This window comes from Schistocerca piceifrons, chromosome 5 (genome assembly GCF_021461385.2).
Source record: "Schistocerca piceifrons isolate TAMUIC-IGC-003096 chromosome 5, iqSchPice1.1, whole genome shotgun sequence".
Lineage (NCBI taxonomy): Eukaryota > Metazoa > Arthropoda > Insecta > Orthoptera > Acrididae > Schistocerca > Schistocerca piceifrons.
In genome coordinates this window covers 307,660,778-307,681,992 of record NC_060142.1, presented here as the reverse complement: position 1 = coordinate 307,681,992, position 21,215 = coordinate 307,660,778, and the positions used below count along the sequence as shown (strand labels likewise).

Below are 21,215 nucleotides of genomic sequence, written 5' to 3'. Positions count from 1 at the left end.
TATATAACCATATGGACATCATGGCATATGAGGCAGACAATCTGATAAAATCGTTATCACGACCACTTAGGGGCAGTGGTAGTTTTATTTGGTGACTTCAGTTTTATATTTTATGGAAAGAACGACCATGAGAGCAGTTTTTTATTATTTTTTATTGGTCGTGACAATGATTTTATCAGATGGTCTTCCTCATATGCCATGATGTCCATATGATTTTATAAATGTTAATCCACGTTTCAGATCTGATGATGGCACCTTCACAGTGCTGAAACCGGTCATCTAATAAACGATTGAAGCGATCGTGGCTTTTCAATTATTTTAAAAACAGAGTGATCGCCCCACGACACAGCATGTGTTCACTGCAAAACTACAGTAAACTCTGGATATAGCCTCACTCCTTTAGTTCTTGCAGAAGGGATTACACACAGTATTCTCTTTCTTCATTTTCCTTCTGAGTAGTCACAAAAACTACGACAACTTTGGCCTCTGCGTCCATCCCAGTGCACACTGGAAGCGGAGAACTTAGCACTTGTTGTTCCCTGATCTCTTCCTTCTGGTTGCTCCAACCTTCAATTGTTGCTGGTATCCGCAGCTGCCAGCGACCAGTCGGCAGTGCGTAAGAGGCCTTCCATGTATTTAGGAACCAAGCTGCCAGCAAGTTATGCAGTAAATGGCTCTAGCACTAAGACCTGTGTATCGAAGCGGCGTAAAACAAAGCACAGCACAGCACAGCCGAGCAAAGCACAGCAAAACGCAAAGCAAAGCTAAGCGCCACCGAAGCCCAGCGGCGTTCCTGTCTTCGCCACCTGACCACTCTCTTTGTTTCTCTCCCCTCTCTTTTCTAGGACGAAAAGAACCAAATTCTGACAACCAACGCTTGGTTGAACATGGTAAGTGGGACCGCAGTGAGTGAGTGTGTGCACGGTACGGCACGAGGCGGCGGTGCTAGCTGAGTGTGTGCCTCTATGTGTTCGCGTCTGCTGCGCCGAGGCGCCGCTGCTGCTCTCTGGCGCAGCTCCGCACTCGCTGTCTGCTCATTGGCTGCGTCAGGCGTCCACAGGCCCGGAGACCCCGCTCCCCACTTACTTACACCGAGGTGCGAGCTGCCCTCAGCCAGGGGCGGGGCGCCAGCGGGATTGGGTGTCTGCAGGTGCCAATCTCCATTAGTTTTAGGGGGTCGGGTTGGGTTGTTTGAGGGAAGAGACCAGACAGCAAGGTCATCTTTCTCATCGGATTAGGGAAGGACGGCGAGTCGGCCGTGTCCTTTCAAAGCAACCATCCCGGCAGCATTTGCCTGGCAACCTCCATTAGTTTTAGGGGGTCGGGTTGGGTTGTTTGGGGGAAGAGACCAGACAGCAAGGTCATCGGTCTCATCGGATTAGGGAAGGACGGCGAAGGAATTCGGCCGTGCCCTTTCCAAGGAACCATCCCGGCATTTGCCTGGCAACGTCCATTAGTTTTAGGGGGCTGGGTTGGGTTGTTTGGGGGAAGAGACCAGACAGCAAGGTCATCGGTCTCATCGCATTACGGAAGGACGGCGAAGGAAGTCGGCTGTGCCCTTTCAAAGGAACCATCTCGGCATTTGCCTGGAGCGATTTAGGGAAATCACGGAAAACCTAAATCAGGATGGCCGGACGCGCGATTGTAGTTTTAGGTGTTAGTAGGAAATGTCAACACCAATAACATTATCAAGAGATACCATTGAATGAGTTGCAAAGTACACGTGAAGAAGGTACGAAATATAAAATTACCTTTAACACAGGATGAAGAACACTCAGGCCAAGTCTATTCTCAGCAGTACACCAAATTCTTTCCCATAAAACTAGTGCACTTTCAAATCCTTACGTTTAGAAAATGAGAAAGGAATACAAGTTAACAAACATGCCTAAGGTAATCAGGTTTTGCTGATTATATTGTAATTTTTTCTGGAGCAAATTAATTTCGCCAAGTAATGAAAAAACTTCATAATCACACATTTTTAATATTTCAAATATTTTTCTGTATTTGTTTCTCAGTAGCTCATATTTCCAGATGTAAAGACGGAAAGATTGTCACATCAAGTTAATCATAAAATGTTTGTCTCCTTAGCTGAGTAGTTAGCGCATCCCATGGAGAGATCCGGATTAGATTCCCAGCCGGGTCAGAGGCTTTCTCTGCTCAGACACTGGTGTTGTGTTGTCTTCATCATCATTTCATTAACGTACACACACAACTCGCCGAAGTGGCGTCAACTAAGACTTGCCTCATCAGTAAACAACACAAACAAATCTCAGGAAGTTTATCAGTGTGGTCTGGATTCAATCTAATATCACTCCCATCGTTATCATTAAGATTAACATCATCAGCCATCTGACATCCACAACTGGATAACTGCTTCCTCAGGACATTTTTATTCATTGTTGACTTCAGATAAATGCATCCAGCATATTTACTAACGTCATCTGCCCAACAACGTCTTGATCTTTTCTTATGTCGTGGAATGCAATACCATCTATTACATAGGTTATATGTTCCATCTACCCCCACTTCGTTTTCTTTATAGTCATAATGGCGGCTTCCATTCCAGTTTCTTCCCCAAACATTCGTTCGTTTTTCTGTCTCTCTTAGCAGTTTCGTGCATCCAGCTCTCCACTCGTAAATGATCAACCTTCTGTATTTGAATTATTTTCGCATCAAACGTCAACTACACAATACAAACTTTTCAAAGCTTAGCTTTTGAAGCTGTATTTATTTTACCAAAAGCAGTACAGGTAACTTTTACTCTTTTGTATATTTCTTTTACTGCCGATCTAGTTGTCTTCATCAGCCCTAATTACAAAATATCGCCAACTGGTTCTATGACTTTACCCCTAATATGTATAATTTTCTTTTCGGTGTGTTGATTGCGCATTGTTTTATTTGCATTATAACCAGATTTCATGCTTACTTTCTAATTTTCCCTATGAAGTTCCTCGTATAGTTGACGTTTTTCTGCAATAGACATAAGCAGAACTTTGTCATCAGGAAAATGAAAGTGGTTGAGACGTCTTCCATTAATAGATATACCTTTTCCTTCGTTATCCCAGTTTTACGTGCTGAAAACCTCGTGTAGGGCTGCAGAGAATAGAGCTGGTAATATATGATCTCTTTTACCAAATACTGTATCAGTTGGGCCGTTTCACTGTAAGAAATAAGTCTGATGGGTGCTGTAACATTTACGTAAATATAGATCGAATCATTACTTTATATTTCCAGTAGCTTAGAAAGTCGCCAATGTGGTTCGTATAATTAATTTTGGTTGACGGCAAAATATATTTTGCACAGTACCATGTATCGGTTTGAAATACTATGTTTTCTGTACTAATACGATAATGCTATTACTATCCAAATTACATCATGGTTCAGAAATAGATCAGAGATGTTATTTGCCACACTCCAAGAAGTAGGCTAGCCAATGTCACTTTCCACGTAACATCGTAGTGAAACGTCCTCAGGTCTTAGATGCGACGTGTTAAATACATCATTAGCATTTGCCAGGGTTTCAGAAGATTTCCCAGGGCTCTACCGTTAGTAAAAGAGCGTCTCCAGTAATCAGCTCCCAATAAATTCTGAAGTGGGATTTAAAAGTTTATCCTTCTCCCTTAACATAACTAATTGCAGAAACACTCGAGCTGCAACACAGAGTCAGCAAAAAACCAGTGACTGCAAAGAGCAAACAGTCCGCCTTTTCCCCCAAGAGGAGGAAGTGAAAAATATGTAACTGATATCTTTGGGGCGGTGGACAATGGTGGTCTGGAGAGTTGTAGCCGCATGTAAATGTAAGGTCTCGAGGCGTAAACAGAAAAATTAGTTCATCGTTGATTGGTCACGTTTGTCGTCGCCACTGGAAACAGTTACGAGCACAACAATATAGATGGGAAAGTTTTCAGGGGAGCATCTGGTCGTAGGAAAAGTAGATGCCAGACGTAGCAAGGGTGGAAGAATCTTAACGATGTTTAATACGTCCAGTAAGGAGGTGATCTAGAAGACCCTCATTCGGCGATCCTTGAATATTTCTCATAAACTCAGACCCTTATATGGCAGAATAGACGTAAAGAAGATTCGAAGGATAGCTGTGCTAGAACGCGACGAAATGATCAACCGAAGTAGTAGCAGATGCAGAAGAAGGCATCTCGGAGAGCTTGAATGAAGTTCCTAGATCACGCGAACTAAAATGAGTCAAGCAGGGTAATACTTTCTCCCATATGAATCTCTCAAATTGATCATTACGGTAAAGTGAGAGGAAAAGTGGCTTCTAAAGTGCTCGAACTCAAGTGCAGTTGGGGATTAGACGGAGCGAAAGGGTAAATGATAGTGTTACACGGTGTAAACTTCGACACTCGTCATAAGGCTGTTTGTGAATACAAACGCATACGTCTTCGTAGTTTACTCCGTGTTGCATTCCATGGAAATCTGTAAATTATCTCCAAACATCAACATTACGCCAGTTATTTAAGACAGAATTAGTTTAGGAGACCAACTCCCATTGTCAAATGTGATCTGTATAACAAACACTGATGAAAGCCTAAGGATAGCTGACATCAAAATGGAAAAATTGCAAAGATCACTTTAGGTGAAACTATTACCAAAAGGTACGGAAAATCATTTCTTTACAGAACTATCTGCGAATAATGTACGACGCTGTAAGACAAATGCTTACGCTTTTATCACATTTCAATGTATATCAGGTACTTCGTTGCTTGCTCCGTTAGTGAAACGATTAACAAAGAGCAACTACATCCACTGAATTAACGCAGTCAGCGTATGCACGTACGAGCCAACGCTAATAATCCAAGTCGTAAGGCAAGTGAAGTAACGCTAAGCACAGACGCCCGCTGTTTGTTATACCGGTGGCGTTTGAGAATAAATGCTGAATCCTAGAAACTAATCATGTGTGAAATAAATGGTATAATGCTGTGTGTTTGGAGATTTCTAAATTTAATTAGCTGTGAGACGTAGATCCAAATTCATCAACTAGATGAATAAGATACTACCATTGTAAAGTATGTTATCCGACTGCTCGACGTTCATAACGGCAATAGAGAAAATATCCTATGATACACCGATTTCGATGAGATTAGTAGTGGAGGGGAGGAGGGAGGTGGGAGAAAGGGGCACTAGGAAGTAGCTTCTGTGAAAGTCGTTCGACGACGCTTTCGTTTCCGAAAAAATCGAGACGAAATATATGTCTTAGAATCCGTTTCGTACCAACTGGAAACATACAACAATCGAAAATGTGAAAATTTTATATGCGTTTCAGGCCCGTAACCTAGTATTTTCCGAGAAATTGCAGACATATTTGCGACGGAAAGCTCTATGTATGCTATGTAAGTGGTCCGCAGCTAAGTGTTGAAAGGCCAACAGTCAAGATTCGTGGATTTGAGGTTCTAATCTCGCGATATTCAGTACTTTTAACACATTGGCAAGAGAACGAAAGCTGTCTCGCAGTTTACGTGCTATAAAATTAAATAAAAGAAGTTTTATATCTTACACGATTATACCCCCCCCCCCCCCCAAGATAGCAAATGCTTTTCTACGGAAGTGTGCTCAAAATGATTTGAAATCGCTAATTCTTGGATTTTTCGGAAAATACTGTGTTTCAGGACCAAAGGGTACAAACATATTTTCATTATTTTCGAGTGTTACCCGATCTGAAATGGGTCCTGCCTAATGACCTTTGACCCCGATTTCTTTTTTGAAAACTTATATGAAGGGATCTAAGCCCTTTCACACCAGCTACCTACCAGTGGGTACCGACCAGTATTGCTGAAGTTCATCAGAATCGATCAGACGCAAGGTATCGACTCTTTTTTGTGGAATTCGCACGTCGGGTGAAGATAGGATGACACCCATGATTAATTCAAGAACGAAGTCGCCAGGTATAGATGTACGTGATAATGACTGCTTAATGACCAGCTGCATGATCAGAAATGTTACTCCGACGACTTCGCAGATGGCATTGAGGAGGCAGTAAAATGAATTTGAGCTGGCTGGGATCGTCCAGAGGTCAGCGGCCGCAGACACCATCCCTGCCCCCCGTCCCGCCCCCCTTTTAGCCCCCCCCCCCCCAAATGAAACTCCTGAGCCTGTGGACCGCGCCCGCCTGCCTGCTGCATGAAATGCCATGTCACTAACAACAGTTGTTTCCCTTCTGTTGTGTCTTGCAATAGGACGAGAAGAATCAACTCCTAATTACAAATATTTGGCTTACGTTGGTAAGTGTTTTAACTGCTGATTCATTAAAAACACACACGGCAGATGCGCAAATTTATATACTTTGTACTCATAATTTTTCCCCAGACAACCACGTAACTGTAGAACCTCGTTAGATAAGAAAGCCTTCCCTATTATCCATGTATCTGAACCACCTTATTAATCCATCTCTTATAATAAAACTGTATTCGATACACAACTTTGGCACGAAAAGTAGCAGGTTCCAAACGAGACATAGTTCTAGTTGCCAGAAAATGCACATTAGTTCGACACTAGTGCGTGAAATTCGCTACAGATCCTCCTTTCTGCGTAGCTTTCAAGGCGATTCTCGCATATTTAGCTTTTAAAACGCTTCTGACGTATGTGTACAGAAAGTGTGTTAGCGTTTTACAACCGTACTGGAATCGCAGCTGTTTGAACCGACTTTAATGGTCCACAAATAAAAATTATGAGGATATTCTAGACTCAGAACATTGTTATGAAAAATTTCAATTTTTCATGTAAGTGAATTCTTCTGTCACTTCATTGCAGAAAAATGTCTTATTTCAGAGAGGAAAGCTATCAGATCACGTTTTGTTACTCTAATAGATGGTGTTTCACAATTCCTATTGCGCCTCTAGAAGTTGTAGAAGGAATTTAGCGCAAAAAAGCTTTGATAAGGAACTTATATCCTAAAATGTATCGCTTAGATGTAAAACAGGCTTGAAGATCGGCTCATTTTCAAATCTCCAGTTTCGTTGCACGGTACTTAATGGCAGAGCTGCACAACCTATCTACCGATAACGTCTTCCGAATCGTCTCAATCCATCACGTACCATTTTCGTCTAACTACAACAAAGACTGCGAGAAACTGGTTCGTTCACAAATATAAGTATTGATAGTAGTTCTCCACAAACATGCACCATGGCTTGCGGACAGTGCGTATGAATGTGTTCGTCGCAGATACGACTTCTGCATGGAATAGCAGGATCGCCACGTGGACCAACTCCCGTAGATTACACACGCCAGAGCTCATCGTCTCCACTACGTGCGTACCGTAAATCGGAAACTTCGAAAGTGATCCGAAATTTATATTTTTCATCCGAACATATGTTTCCGTACACGGATCCTTATCAAAACTTTATCTACTAAGTCCCTTCTGCAACCTCCAGAAGCCTGTAATAGATATTATGGAGCATCCTGTACACATATAATTAGTGGAATAAATGCTATTTGTTTCCTTTATACCCTTTAACAAGATATTTTTTTCTTAACTGACAGTAAGTGCAAAAATACATTTTTCTCAATGTCCTTCCACAACAACAAAAAAGACCTCATGTGATAAATGACTATCGTAACCGAAGATAACACAGTAGTAACATAAACAGAAATATTATATGAAGAAAATGTTAGGGCACCTAACTGGTTTTCACTAAACAAATTTGTCTCTCAACTGAACTGAAAAATGAACAGTGGTCAGGCACTGTAAATGTAGGAAAAACTGAATGAAAGACGAACGGTAGGCTAACACTGAAACATTTATTGAAACTTGCTAGCAGATTAAAACTGTGTGCTGGGTCCATTGTCTTTGGCAGGTAAGTGGCCTATCAATTGAGCTACTCGAGGGCGACTCGTGACCTGTCCTCACAATTTGTCGCCAGTACCTCATATCCTACTTTACAAATTTCACAGAACATCTCTTGCGAAACTTGCAGTCTGAAAGTCTTCCAAGAGTCTTCGTAGGAATGCTAGTCCCACAAGTTTCACAGGAGAACTGTGTATTTGGGGTGGGAGATGAGGTACTTGCGAAAGTAGAGCTGTAGCTCAGCGTATTCAGTCAGAGGGCTAACTACCCTCTGTAACACAAAAAATTTAAAAAAATAGCTGAGTAACTGTATCAACGATGGACTTGAACGGGTGTCATGCAACGTCTTCCTCGAACAAATGCAATGACCAATAACGAACAAAATGATATTTTTAAAAAAAATGGTGGAGCACCTGCCTGCGAAAGGCAATGGCCCGGGGATCGAGACCCTGCCTGCCATATAATTGTAATCTGCCAGAAAGTTTCATACAAGCCCACATTCTGTTGCAGAGTAAAAATTCATTCTGAAACACGTTTTATTTTCAGAAAAGTCACCCTTGTTATTGCGCATATTTCGTACATCAGCATGGAACACACACACTGATTCGCTGCCATGACACAAGTGAACCAGGGAAGATATCAGCTCTACGCCAGCTAGATCGTTCCAATGTAACTAGTGTGCGATGTTTTAAGGAGATGACTAATGTTTTATCTGATGAGATTCTGTGGTTACTTAATCCATATAAGTTTACTAAACTGACTATCAATCATAAAACACTAATTCTGTCGAGGTCTTGCTGTCCTCGCCTGACACTCTCGGTGGAGCAGACACTGCCCTCTATGTCATCCGTCACAAGAGTGCAAGTAATGGGTGCCTTGTGCTCTTGAAGTAGCCCCCAGCGAATCGGCAATCCCCTACAACGAGCCAAGAAGAATTTCATGCCTAACTCTACATTACACTGTTATAAAATTCTCTAATTGGAGGCTACTGGTTGCGCTAGAGGATTTCTTACTCAGTTCTATGTTAGGTCTGTCATTGCTCGAACAGTCCATGGTTGTACTGCCGGTCGATAGTGTCCAACGGGCACAATATTTCTGCAATCAGACATGTTGAAATCGTCAGCTGCGCTGACGAACTGAGCTCCTGAGGCCGGGTGGCCGTCTTAAATTCCCTTCCCTAGCGAGGCGTTCTCTCCACAGTCCGCGTCCGCTCGTCCGTGGTCGGTGAGATGCTGGCGTCGGCGTCTGCGGTGGCGTCGGTGTAATTGCCCCGTCCGCCCTAGTCGCCCTTTCGTTTCTTTTGCTGAGCGTCTTTTTAATTAGACTCAGTGCTGGTTCCCATGCCCTGCTGAGGTTGTAGCTGCAATCTCGGTTGATGAGTCCGTCCCTGGTACGAATTTCGATAGCGTCTCTAAGGACGCTGTCCCAGTATTTAGAGGTCTGTTCCAAGACCATGGTATGTTGATAGTCCATTTCGTGATTTTCGGACAAACAGTGCTCTGCAACCGTCGACTTGTTGAGGTACCCAAGTCGAGTGTGCCTCTGATGTTCTCGGCAACGATCTTCGATGGTGCGCACTGTCTGTCCAATATACGTCTTCCCAAATTGACACGGAATCTGGTATATGGCGGCCTTCCGCAAAACCGAGATCGTCTTTGACACTTCCCAATAATGCTAGCTTTTTACTTGGTGCCCCAAAGACAGTTCCTACTCCGTGTTTCCTCAATATTCGTCCTATTTTCCCGATAGTGGGCCAGCATACGGTATAAAGGCAGTGGCTATCTCTTTCTCCGTGACTTCTTCCATCTCCACACGCTGGGTACCCCAACAAGTCAGCGGTCGCAGAGCACTGTTTTTCCGAAAATCACGAAATGGACTACCAACATACCAGGGTCTTGGTACAGACATCTAAATACTGGGACAGTGTCCTTGGAGAGGCTATCGGACTCATCAAACGAGATTGCACCTACAACCTCAGCAGGGCATTGGGACCAGTATTGAGTCGAATTAAAAAGTCGCTCAGAAAAGGAAACGAACGGGCGTCTAGGACGGACGAGGCAATTACACCGACGCCACCACAGAAGCCGACGCCAGCGCCTCACCGACCGCAGACGCCCGGGCGCGGATCGCAGAGAGACCGCCTCGTGAGGGGTGGGGATTTAAGACGGCTGCCCGCCCTCAGAAGCTCAGTTCGTCAGCGCACCTGACGATGGCGACATGCCTGATCGCCGAAATATTGTTCCCGTTGGACACTATGGACCGGCAGTACACCTTTGGACTGTTCGAGCAAGAAATACGCCGGGAGATACTGAATAATCACAGGTCTGCCATTGATTATCAAAATTACAAAGACTACTCATTAGGCAATCTCACTGGTGAGATATGAAGGAACGAGTCATGTAAGCTTCTTTCCAGCAATAAGCAGCATACGGTTTAAGCAGCCGGGCAAATGTTGCATTTTCTGGGATGCTTCTGCCCCATTTCAGGGGTAAAGGTAGCTTGTTCAGACAGTCGATTCTACGACTCGTCCAAAATTCAAAACACGATGATCTCCAAAAACGCTAGTAACAAGGCACACCGCCAATTTTACTCGCTCACCACCTCATCAATCACACATAATACGTGAATAAAGAGCGTTTCTCGGTTGAAGATATCTTTACGAGTAATAACCAGTTTTTACTAGTAATAGAGCAATGTCAGTAACAATATGTTACTTTTCTCCTTAACGCTTTACGAAGCTGCATGTCCATTTTCAGGGAGTACACTAACATTTTCTTGGTGCATATCTGCATTAATTATGATACAACAGTAAATGAACGATAAATTTGTTAATTTTTGGAAAAAGTGACTCAGAGCATATTAACAAACAAATAAAGTACTATAAGTGGTTACCGTATTTCTGATACAAAATTATCTACTTCTGCATTACATTTTTTTATGATTAAACTGTTAATAAATATTCGTACTACAGTGGAGTGTGTGGAAGAATATAAAATACACCTCTGAAACAGAAATTAAAGAGTTCATTTTAATTTGTGCATAAAATTAAATTTTGTTGTCCATTTACTGATTACTGATACACTAAATCAGATGTAATGCTCCAAAACTTTAATGCAGGTGTTCAAAATGGACTTGTGGCTCCGTAACACGAGGAAAATTAAATATTCCGACGAAAATACCGTGCCATCAGGAATTTTGCAATAATGTTCCTATTTTTGAGTGCTCCAACTTCATTAACCGAAACTGAAATTACACTAAATTCCCCAAGATATCATTCCAAAACTTTCTACAGTTCATTTCTCTGCTGAATCTCCGCTACAACATTTTAAGATATATCTCCATTCTCCTTACCTTATGCGAAGTATATTAACGGAATAATACAAATGGCTAAAATCAGGAGAGGTGTGAGGCAGTATTCCTCCACTAATATTTAATTTTTATATAGAAGAGGAAATGCGGAGAGCAAAGGTGTGGGAGTTGTTTGTTACGAGCAGAAAATCAGCATGATACTGCAAGCAGTGGACGCCGAAAATGAAAGTAAGCTGACGAGTACCTAATGAAGTGAAACATGTGCTGGCGAATGGCTATAGTATGGACGTAATCAAAAAGAAAACTGCTGCACTGGCATGGTATCAGCACGCTGGCACACCGGACAGCTAACTGCTGTTCTCGGATATGAGACTCATGGAGAAGTGGATGAATTTTGCTACATTCGAAATATAGTAGATAAAGATGGACGGTGCGAGGATGACCTAGTAGAAAATTGCAAAAGCAGAAACGTTTGCTATAAAAAAATTTAAAAAAACTTTATAGCCAGAAAAATATTCTTGGAAAGTTATGTTTGGAACACGGCTCCGTATGGATGCGGAATATACACAATGGGGGAGACAGAAGTGAAACAACTGGAAGCCTTTGAAATGTTCTGGTGCATCACACTGTTAAAAATGCACTGGCGGTGTAAGAAATGAGGAAGTCGTGGAGCGAGTCAGCGAGAAAAATGTCTAACGTACCACACAAAGAAACATGTGCCAAAAGAAAGGAAGGAAGATTATAATTTAACTTCCCATCGACATCACGATAATTAGAGAGGGATCATAAGCTGGGAATGTGTCAAGGACGGTGAAGGAAATCGATCGTGCCGTTTCGAAGAAGCCATCTCGGAATTTGCCGGGAGCGAGTTAGGGAAATCACGGAAAACATAAATCTGGATGGCCGGACGCCGATTTGAACTGTAGTCACCACGAATGCGAATCCACTGCGTTAACTATTGCAAATAATAGAACGTTTGCTTATATAAACCGCTCATAGAAAAAAATTTTGCGTCACTTCCATATCAGAAAGGAAAAGAGACAGTAAACCTTGCGAAACTAAATAATTAAAGTAACAGCGACGAAAGTACCCAATCTAACCATTGGTAGTCCGAAGCCGATCCTACAAAAGGGTGAATGATTTTAACTGTATGAGGGGTGATTTTTTTACAGTCACCAGAGATCAAAGCGAGGATCCAAATTGGAGACTAATTTCAGACTCCGTCAGCTTTTTAATCTGTCGAGGAATTTCGAACTCTAACTGTAAAAATCTCAGATACAACGACTGAGTAATTGCAATAATCTTCTAGTCTGAAAGTGAAAATTATTAAGAAACAGCTATTGTCCACTACAAGATGAGATCACTGGGGAATGTAGAATCCAGCTTAATAGTGAGCTAGATTAGCCCAAATGTTGAAGGCATGAAGAGTACCAAACGGATTATAGCGGAAGGTCAAGTCTCTCAGTTGGATAAACTTCAATGGCCTTTGAAATCACAGAAGACTTCTCAACCACGGACGTGGCTCGACGTGTGCACCGGAGTCAATATGATGTGGTTCGGACATGGAATCGGTTCCAGTTGACAGGTAGTGTTGAGGACTAGCACCACACAATCCGTCTATGCTCGACAGGTCCACAGAATGATCGATATCTACGACTTCTGAGTCGAAGGAACTGTGGGCTGCGTGCTCAAGAATTGAACTGGACATTCGAAGAGTCTACAGGACGTCATGTATCCCATCAAACCGATAAGAGAAGATTGCGTGTTACCAACCTACATTCTCGACGATCATGGCGAACACCACGTTGTTCGGCACAAGACCGTGGACTCAATTACAGATGGGCAAAAAATCACGCAGAATCAACGCCCCAGCGCTGACGTCGGTTGTTGTTTATGGACGAAAGTCGGATCAGTTTGTACGCTGATAATATCGAACGCCCACATGTGCAACAAGGTTCTGGGGTGGCATTACATACTACTATCGTACACCTTTCGTGGTTGTTGAGGACGGTTTCAGGGACTGCAACCAATAGTGGAGCCAACACTTACGTGACAATTCCATCTTGATGGATGATAACTAACGGGCTCATCGTGCTGTTGTCTTGAACATGTTTCTTCGGCATGCTAGAATGACCAAAATGAAGTGGCCGGCCCGTTCCCCGGACTTGAACCTAATCGTACATGTGTGGGATAGACTGAAACGAGATGTTGTTGGACGTCGACAAGGACCAGTATTCAGTGCGACTTACGCAGAATTGCCATTGAAGAGCGGGACAATTTGGATCAGGAGTGGCTTTATAACCTCATCTGTGTTACTCCACGATGGATTCAGATCTGCATCCGAGCAGCGGACGTTCCTCTACGTACTGACGATGCTCAGCAGTTGTGTGAAAAACCGCCGTCTTCACACAAATGTTTCCTGTTATAGTGATTTAGACATACTGCAAATGGATATAAACGCATGCTTCAGACCCAGCTTAAGTTTTCTGCGCTATGAATGTGGAAATAAAGGATGATACCAAACTTCTATTGATGTTCGTGACATGTGTCCAATCTCCAGGGGTCTCTGGCTAAAGGTGAACCAGAACCCCCTGTTCAATTATGTTTCGTATTTGTTGTGGAACAAAAACAAAAAACAAGCTTACCGCGATTTAACTACGTGATATGGCAAGGTATGGTTATCTCCTATCGGCCTTTACGTATTTTATTGAATTGATGTAACTGCAGTTGGTTTCCCTGATACATGATGATGGAGTGTCTCACTCAAAATCTATCATGTACCGAGTGATCAAAAAGTCAGTATAAATTTGAAAACTGAATAAATCACGGAATAATGTAGATAAAGAGGTACAAATTGACACACATGCTTGGAATGACATGGGGTTTTATTAGAACCAAAAAAATACTTAAGTTCAAAAATGTCCGACAGATGGCGCTTCATCTGATCAGAATAGCAATGATTAGCATAACAAAGTAAGACAAAGCAAAAATGATGCTCTTTACAGGAAATGCTCAATATGTCCACCATCATTCCTCAACAATAACTGTAGTCGAGGAATAATGTTGTGAACAGCACTGTAAAGCATGTCCGGAGTTATGGTGAGGCATTGGCGCCGCATGTTGTCTTTCAGCATCCCAAGAGATGTCGGTCGATCGCGATACACTTGAGACTTCAGGTAACCCCAAAGCCAATAACCGCACGGACTGAGGTCTGGGGACCTGGGAGGCCAAGCATGACGAAAGTGGCGGCTGAGCACACGATCATCACCAAACGACGCACGCAAGAGATCTTTCACGCGTCTATGGGGTCATATGGGGTGGAGAGCTATCCTGCATAAACATCGTACGTTCCAGCAGTTGTTTATCAGCCAGGCTGGGGATGATGCGATTCTGTAATCTATCGGTGTACCTCTCACCCGTCACGGTAGCAGTTACAAAACCAGAATCACGCATTTCCTCGAAGAAAAAAGGCCCGATAACGGTAGATGTGGTAAATCCAACGCATACCGTGACTTTCTCGTCGTGCAATGGAGTTTCCACGACAGTTCTAGGATTTTCGGTAGCGCAATTTCTGCAGGTGCGGGCGTTGACAGACCCTCGGAGCCTGAAATGAGCTTCGTCGGTCCACAACACGTTACTCAACCAATCGTCATCTTCCGCCATCTTTTGAAACCCCCACACCGCAAATGCCCTCCGCTTCTCTAAACCGCCAGGTAACAGTTCATGATGCCGATGGATTTTGTACGGATAGCATCGGAGGGTACGCCTCAATGGCAACCAAACAGTAGTGTATGGAGTACCGGTGCGACGTGCGATTGCACGAGCGCTGACTTCCCCGTGTATAGACGAACCTGCTACAGTCCCCATTTCTTCCTGAACTGCCTCAGCAGCTTTACGCCTTGTGCTCGGTGGGACACTACGGGGTCTATCGTCTAAACGACCCGTGGCTTCGAACTTCGAAACCATTCTCGCCGCAGCTGCATTTGTCAACGGACCTTTACCCGTTCGAATCCCCTTCCTATCGCGATAGGATCGTAACGCTGAACTAGCACATTCCCCTTTCTGATAATACAGCTTCACTAAAAGCGCCTTTTCTGGTAACGTCAACATGCTGCGACTGCTGGCGCATCTGATTCTTTCTCTCATCACAGTTCCTTTTATACACGATGGCATGCGCAGTCACTGACGTTTTGCTGTCCAGCGCCATATGTCGGACATTTTGTGAACTTTGGTTTTTTTTCGGTTCTAATAAAACCCCAAGTCATTCCAAGCATGTGTGTCAATTTTTACCTCTCTATCTTCATTATTCTGCGGTTTATTAAGTTTTCAAATTTATACTGACATTTTGATCACCCGGTATGTTTTATGAATAATCCACTTTCAGGCTGAGGAAGTCTGTAATCCTTCACATACAGTGAATGACTGAACTCCCTGCTGAACCCATAAAACTGTGTTCCTGAGACGCGCATTGGTAGACTTACCTGCTCATCTTCATTGTCTCCTCCGACGAACTTCAGCCAGAGAAGCAACAGCAATAGAGAGCTCCATCAAACCGGCCTCAGAGCTGACGACTGAAACGACAACCTGAAACATCACGAATAAACTTGAATGACGCACAACACCGTCACTGCCAAATAAGGAACCGAGAATAATACATGGCAGGGCAGGAGGAACGTCACGCACTGACTGACACCTGTCCACTAGCGCCTGAAGGTCAAGCCGACCGCTCCTCCGCCGGCGATCCGCGGTAATTAAATCTCTAGTGGAGAATGCAGCCGCAAAACTGCAGGCAGCCGAAGTCAATTACCGGCGGTGACGGCGGCGGCGGCGCACCGCGGATCTGTATCAAAGCTGCGCGGTGCGGCGTTTGCGGCAGAGGCGCGCCTTGTAATTAAGCAGCGGACAAAGACACCGCTAATGAAGGCGTCGGAGCAGGCGCAGACGTCGGCGCCGTGGCGACGGCGGCGGTGGCGCCGGCGGCGAAGGTCGGCGCGTGCCGCTCGGGACCACACCACACCGAGCGGCCTCCGAGTCGCGCCGCCGGCGCTGAGCGCACCCCGAGCTGCTGCTGCTGCATCCGCGGCGACTGCAATCTCACCGTCCATCTTAACAGGCTCTCAGTATTCCGTTTGAGTAGGGAGACCCAGAGGGCCGTAGACAGCGGAGCACAGTTTCGTTTCGTTTATCATTACTTCCGAATAAGGCTTCCATGTCCTCACCTAATTAACAAAGTACCTGATTAGTATTTCAAAAAAAAGGTAAGATTGTGAACTCAAGATCTCTTTGCACACAACTTAAACACGTCAACGTCCTATGAGGAGGCAAATCATTATGACCACTAGTCACGGTGAGACTAAACTACAGGACTGGCCATTAAAATTGCTACACCAAGAAGAAATACAGATGATAAACGAGTATTCATAGGACAAATATATGATACTAGAACTGACATTCGATTACATTTTCACGCAGTTTGGGTGCATAAATTCTGAGAAATCAATACCCAGAACAACCACCTCTGGCCGTAATAACGGCCTTGATACGCCTGGGCATTGAGTCAAACAGAGCTTGGATGGCGTGTACAGGTACAGCTGCCCATGTCACACGATACCACAGTTCATCAAGAGTAGTGACTGGAGTATTGTGACGAGCCAGTTGCTCGGACACCATTGACCAGACGTTTTCAGTTGGTGAGAGATCTGGAGAATGTGCTGGCCAGGGCAGCAGTCGAACATTTCATGTATCCCTAAAGGCCCGTACAGGACCTGCAACATGCGGTCGTGCTTTATCCTGCTGAAATGTAAGGTTTCGCAGGGATCGAATGAAGGGTGGAGCCAAGGGTCGTAACACATCTGAAATGTAACGTCCACTGTTCAAAGTGCCGTTACTGCGAACAAGAGGTGACCGAGACGTGTAACGGATGGCACCCCATACCATCACGCCAGGTGATAGCCAGTATGGCGATGACGAATACACGCTTCCAATGTGCGTTCACCGCGATGTTGCCAAACACGGATGCGACCATCATGATGCTGTAAACAGAACCTGGATTCATCCGAAAAAACGACGTTTTGCCATTCGTGCACCCAGGTTCGTCGTTGAGTACACCATCGCAGGCGCTCCTGTCTCTGATGCAGCGTGAAGGGTAACCGCAGCCATGGTCTCCGAGCTGGTAGTCCATGCTGCTGCAAACGTCGTCGAACTGTTCGTGCAGGTGGTTGTTGTCTTGCAAACGTTGACTCAGGGATCGAGACGTGGCTGCTCGATCCGTTACAGCCATGCGGATAAGATGACGCTCATTTCCACTGCTAGTGATACGAGGCCGTTGGGTTCCGGCACGGTGTTGCGTATTACCCTCCTGAACCCACCGATTCCAGTCATTGGATCTCGACCAACGCGAGCAGCAGTTTCGCGATACGATAAACCGCAATCGCGATAGGCTACAATCCGAACTTTATCAAAGTTGGGAACGTGATGGTACGCGTTTCTCCTCCTTACACGAGGCATCACAACAACGTTTCACAAGGCAACGCCGGTCAACTGCTGTTTATGTATGAGAAATCGATTGGAAATTTTCCTCATGTCAGCACGTTGTAGGTGTCGCCACCGGCGCCAACCTTGTGTGAATGCTCTGAAAAGCTAATCATTTGCATATCACAGCATCTTCTTCCCGTCGCTTAAATTTCGCGTCTGTAGCACGTCATCTTCACGGTGTAGCAATTTTAATGGCTAGTAAGGTAAATATCGGCTGGTGGCGTTACGGGCACTGCCTAAGGAAAATATTTTACCGGAGCTGAGACGAATTTCTTAAGGCTGCAAAACATCATGTACAAGAAATATTGAAGTCAACTTCGTCGTGGCATCAAACAAGACGCAGATCTCTCGGTAAAACCCATAGCGTCTTGATATTTTCCACTCAGATGATCTATGCTTAGAAAGTTATGACTGTGATTTCTATGAAAAGCTTTATATCTAGACAGATGTTTTGGTTTTATCAAGCAAACACACAATCCCGCATTAGGAGGGGCGATTGATTACAATACATAAGCGGTCAATTTGCTATAGAATTACGCTGAGATGAGAGAAGTTATGGTATAGCTATATGCATACATACAGACGACGGTAGAATCACAAGATGTAAAAGAGCAGTGTATGGGCGGAGCTGTCGTTTGTACTCAGGTGACTCATGTGAAAAGCTTTCCGGCGTACTTGCGGCCGCACGACGGGAATCAGCAGACTTTGAACGCAGAATGGTAGAAGGAAATTGACACGTGGGACATTCCATTTCGGAAATTGTTCGGGAATTTAATATTCCGAGATCCATAGTGTCAAGAGTATGTCGATAATACCAAATTTCAGGAATTACCTGTCACCACGGACGGTTCCACTTAACAACCAAGATCAGCGGCGTTCGCTTAGAGCTGTCAATACTAACAGACAAACGACACTTCCTGACATAACCGCAGAGATCAATGTGGAACGTACGACGAATATATGTTTAGCGTAGTACGTCGAAATTTGGCTTCAGTGGGCTACGGCAGCAGACGACTGGTTCAAAATGTTTCAGATGGCTCTGAGTACTATGGGACTTAACATCTGTGGTCATCAGTCCCCTAGAACTTAGAACCACTTAAACCTAACTTAACCTAAGGACATCACACACATCCATGCCCGAGGCAGGTTTCGAACCTGCGACCGTAGCGGCCACGCGGTTCCAGACTGAAGCGCCTAGAACCGCACGGCCACACCAGCCGGCGCAAGCGACTGGCGCAAGTGTCTTTGCTAACAATGACATCGCCTGCAGGGGCTCTTCTTGGCTCGTGACCATATCGGTTGTACCCTATATATGACTGGGAAACCGTGTCCCACACAGATGAGTCCCGATTTCAGTTGATAAGAGCTGATTGTAGGGTTCGAGTCAACAAGGCACTGTGCAAGCTGGTGGTGGCTCCATAATGCTGGTCTTACCGGGTCCTTTACTCCAGCTGAACCGATCATTGTCTCGAAATGGTTATGTTCGACTACTTGGAGACCATCTGCAGCCATTAATGAACTTCATTTCCTAAATAACGACGCGGTTTTTATGGATGTCAATGCGCCTTGTCACCTGGTCACAATTGCTCGCGTTTGGTTTGAAGAACATTCTGGACAATTCGAGCTAATGCTTTGGCGACCCAGATCGCCCGACATGAATTCCATGGAACATTTATAGGACATAATCGACAGATCAGTTCGTGCACAAAATCTTGCACTGGCAGCACTTTCGAAATTATGTACTGCTACAGAGGCAGGGGACTACCAACAACTTGATGAGACCACCCGACGTTGAGCTACTGCACACCAGCCGGCCGCGGTGGTCAAAGGTTCTAGGCGCTCAGTCCGGAACCGCGCGACTGCTACGGTCGCAGGTTCGAATCCTGCCTCGGGCATGGATGTGTGTGATGTCCTTAGGTTAGTTAGGTTTAATTAGTTCTAAGCTCTAGGGGACTGATGACCACAGATGTTAAGTCCCATAGTCCTCAGAGCCGTTTTTTTTTTTTTTTTTTTTTTTGCTGCACACTATCGTGCAAAAGGAGGTCCGACACGATATTAGAAGATATCCCATGACTTCTCTCAACTCACTGTATTTCAACATTTGCGAATATATAATCGTGACAACCATATGGATCAATAAATATAATCTCGACCACATATATTTACCATTTCCTGCAGTAACACTGTTTCTGGAGACCAGTCTCATAACTTCATCGCTGCTGAAGAATATATTGAATGATAATTGCCTACGATTGTGATGTTTGACGTGACTTGGCTTCTATAAGAATAATTCCGAACACAATGAATTAATATCTGTGTAACCATAGACGATAACTATACACACTCCAATCGTGCCAACCGCCGTGTAAAGCCTGGTGATGTGTGCCGCCACCTTTGCATCGCTAAAGGCCGACCAGATTTTCTGTATAAATTAACTGGGTTACTGAAAACTTTGATGCACTTGCCTCACAGTGCAGGGCCTCACATGGATAGGCAAGTCACTGCTGATATCGTGAAACTTGGACTATAAGTACCGCCTTACCCGTCACACTTATCGTCATTAAACTATCGTCCCCTCAGACCACTAAATGATTCTCATTCTGATCCCCGCTTTGAACGTGTGAAGGAAATGAAAAATTCCGTCTGCCACTGGCTCATAAACAGAGTCAGTGAGGTTCACTGAAAGAGAATATACATCCCTGCTTACAGCCTGTTGATAAGGGCAAAAGTTAATATTCAGAAATGAACAGTTACGAAATTAATTGATTAACTGCTGTGTAAATTTCATTTATTTTTCTTGCGATAAAAGGAAATTACTCCCGGACAGAAACTTTTAAAGCTTAATGCTTAAGGTAAACACTACAAGATAAACGTTTCATTAGGATCATATATTCATGGAGTCTAAATCTATTCTAAACAAAGGACAGTAACAATCGAGTCTGTTTTATATCAGTAAAATAAGTACATGTGGACCATTATAGTCACCAACAGCTGAATACTACTCGTAGTTAAGAATAACTTATGTTATGTGAATTAATTCAGCTAAGCACTCGTGATCAGCAACGGCTATCACCCTGGAATAACTCGAATTGAAACAAAACGTATACACTCGCATCCTTACAGATTACGGAACAACGTTTTAGCCAAACACGCACAACAGCACAATCTTTCAATAGCTGCACAGCTTGCATGACACCTAAGTACATAGCTATTTTACAGTAGAAACTAAGTCGCAACAACACTTCCTCCCACCACGCTCTACCTACGTACCAAAACCAAACATTTAATGCCCCATAAATGATACATATTTCCAAATGTGACACAAAATGTGTTCCTAATTTAACTTATTACCTCACTTGTATTGTTTTGCAGATACTAAAAATCTGCGATGCTAGATAATTATTGTGTAACGACAAAGAAAAGTTTAAAATATCACATACTGAGCCAAATTAAATAAACATTTCAGCCTCTCACACCGTTACCATATCAGTAAATGCTGTGGTCACACACAGCCTTACCGCGTAAATCACATAACTGATTCACTTCATTCTGCGTAATGCTTAAAGCGAGGACTTCT

At 43.9% G+C, this 21,215-nt stretch overlaps 1 protein-coding gene across 1 annotated transcript in view; it reads left to right on the top strand.

Moving 5' to 3' along the window:
• The window catches only part of LOC124798962 (neuronal acetylcholine receptor subunit alpha-7-like), a 341,236-nt gene that overhangs the window by 44,216 nt on the left and 275,805 nt on the right, over positions 1-21,215 (top strand). Inside the window, exon 2 of the mRNA XM_047262497.1 lies at positions 6,189-6,233. Coding sequence (XP_047118453.1) covers positions 6,189-6,233 — 45 coding nt within the window. The remainder of the gene's footprint in view (positions 1-6,188; positions 6,234-21,215) is intronic.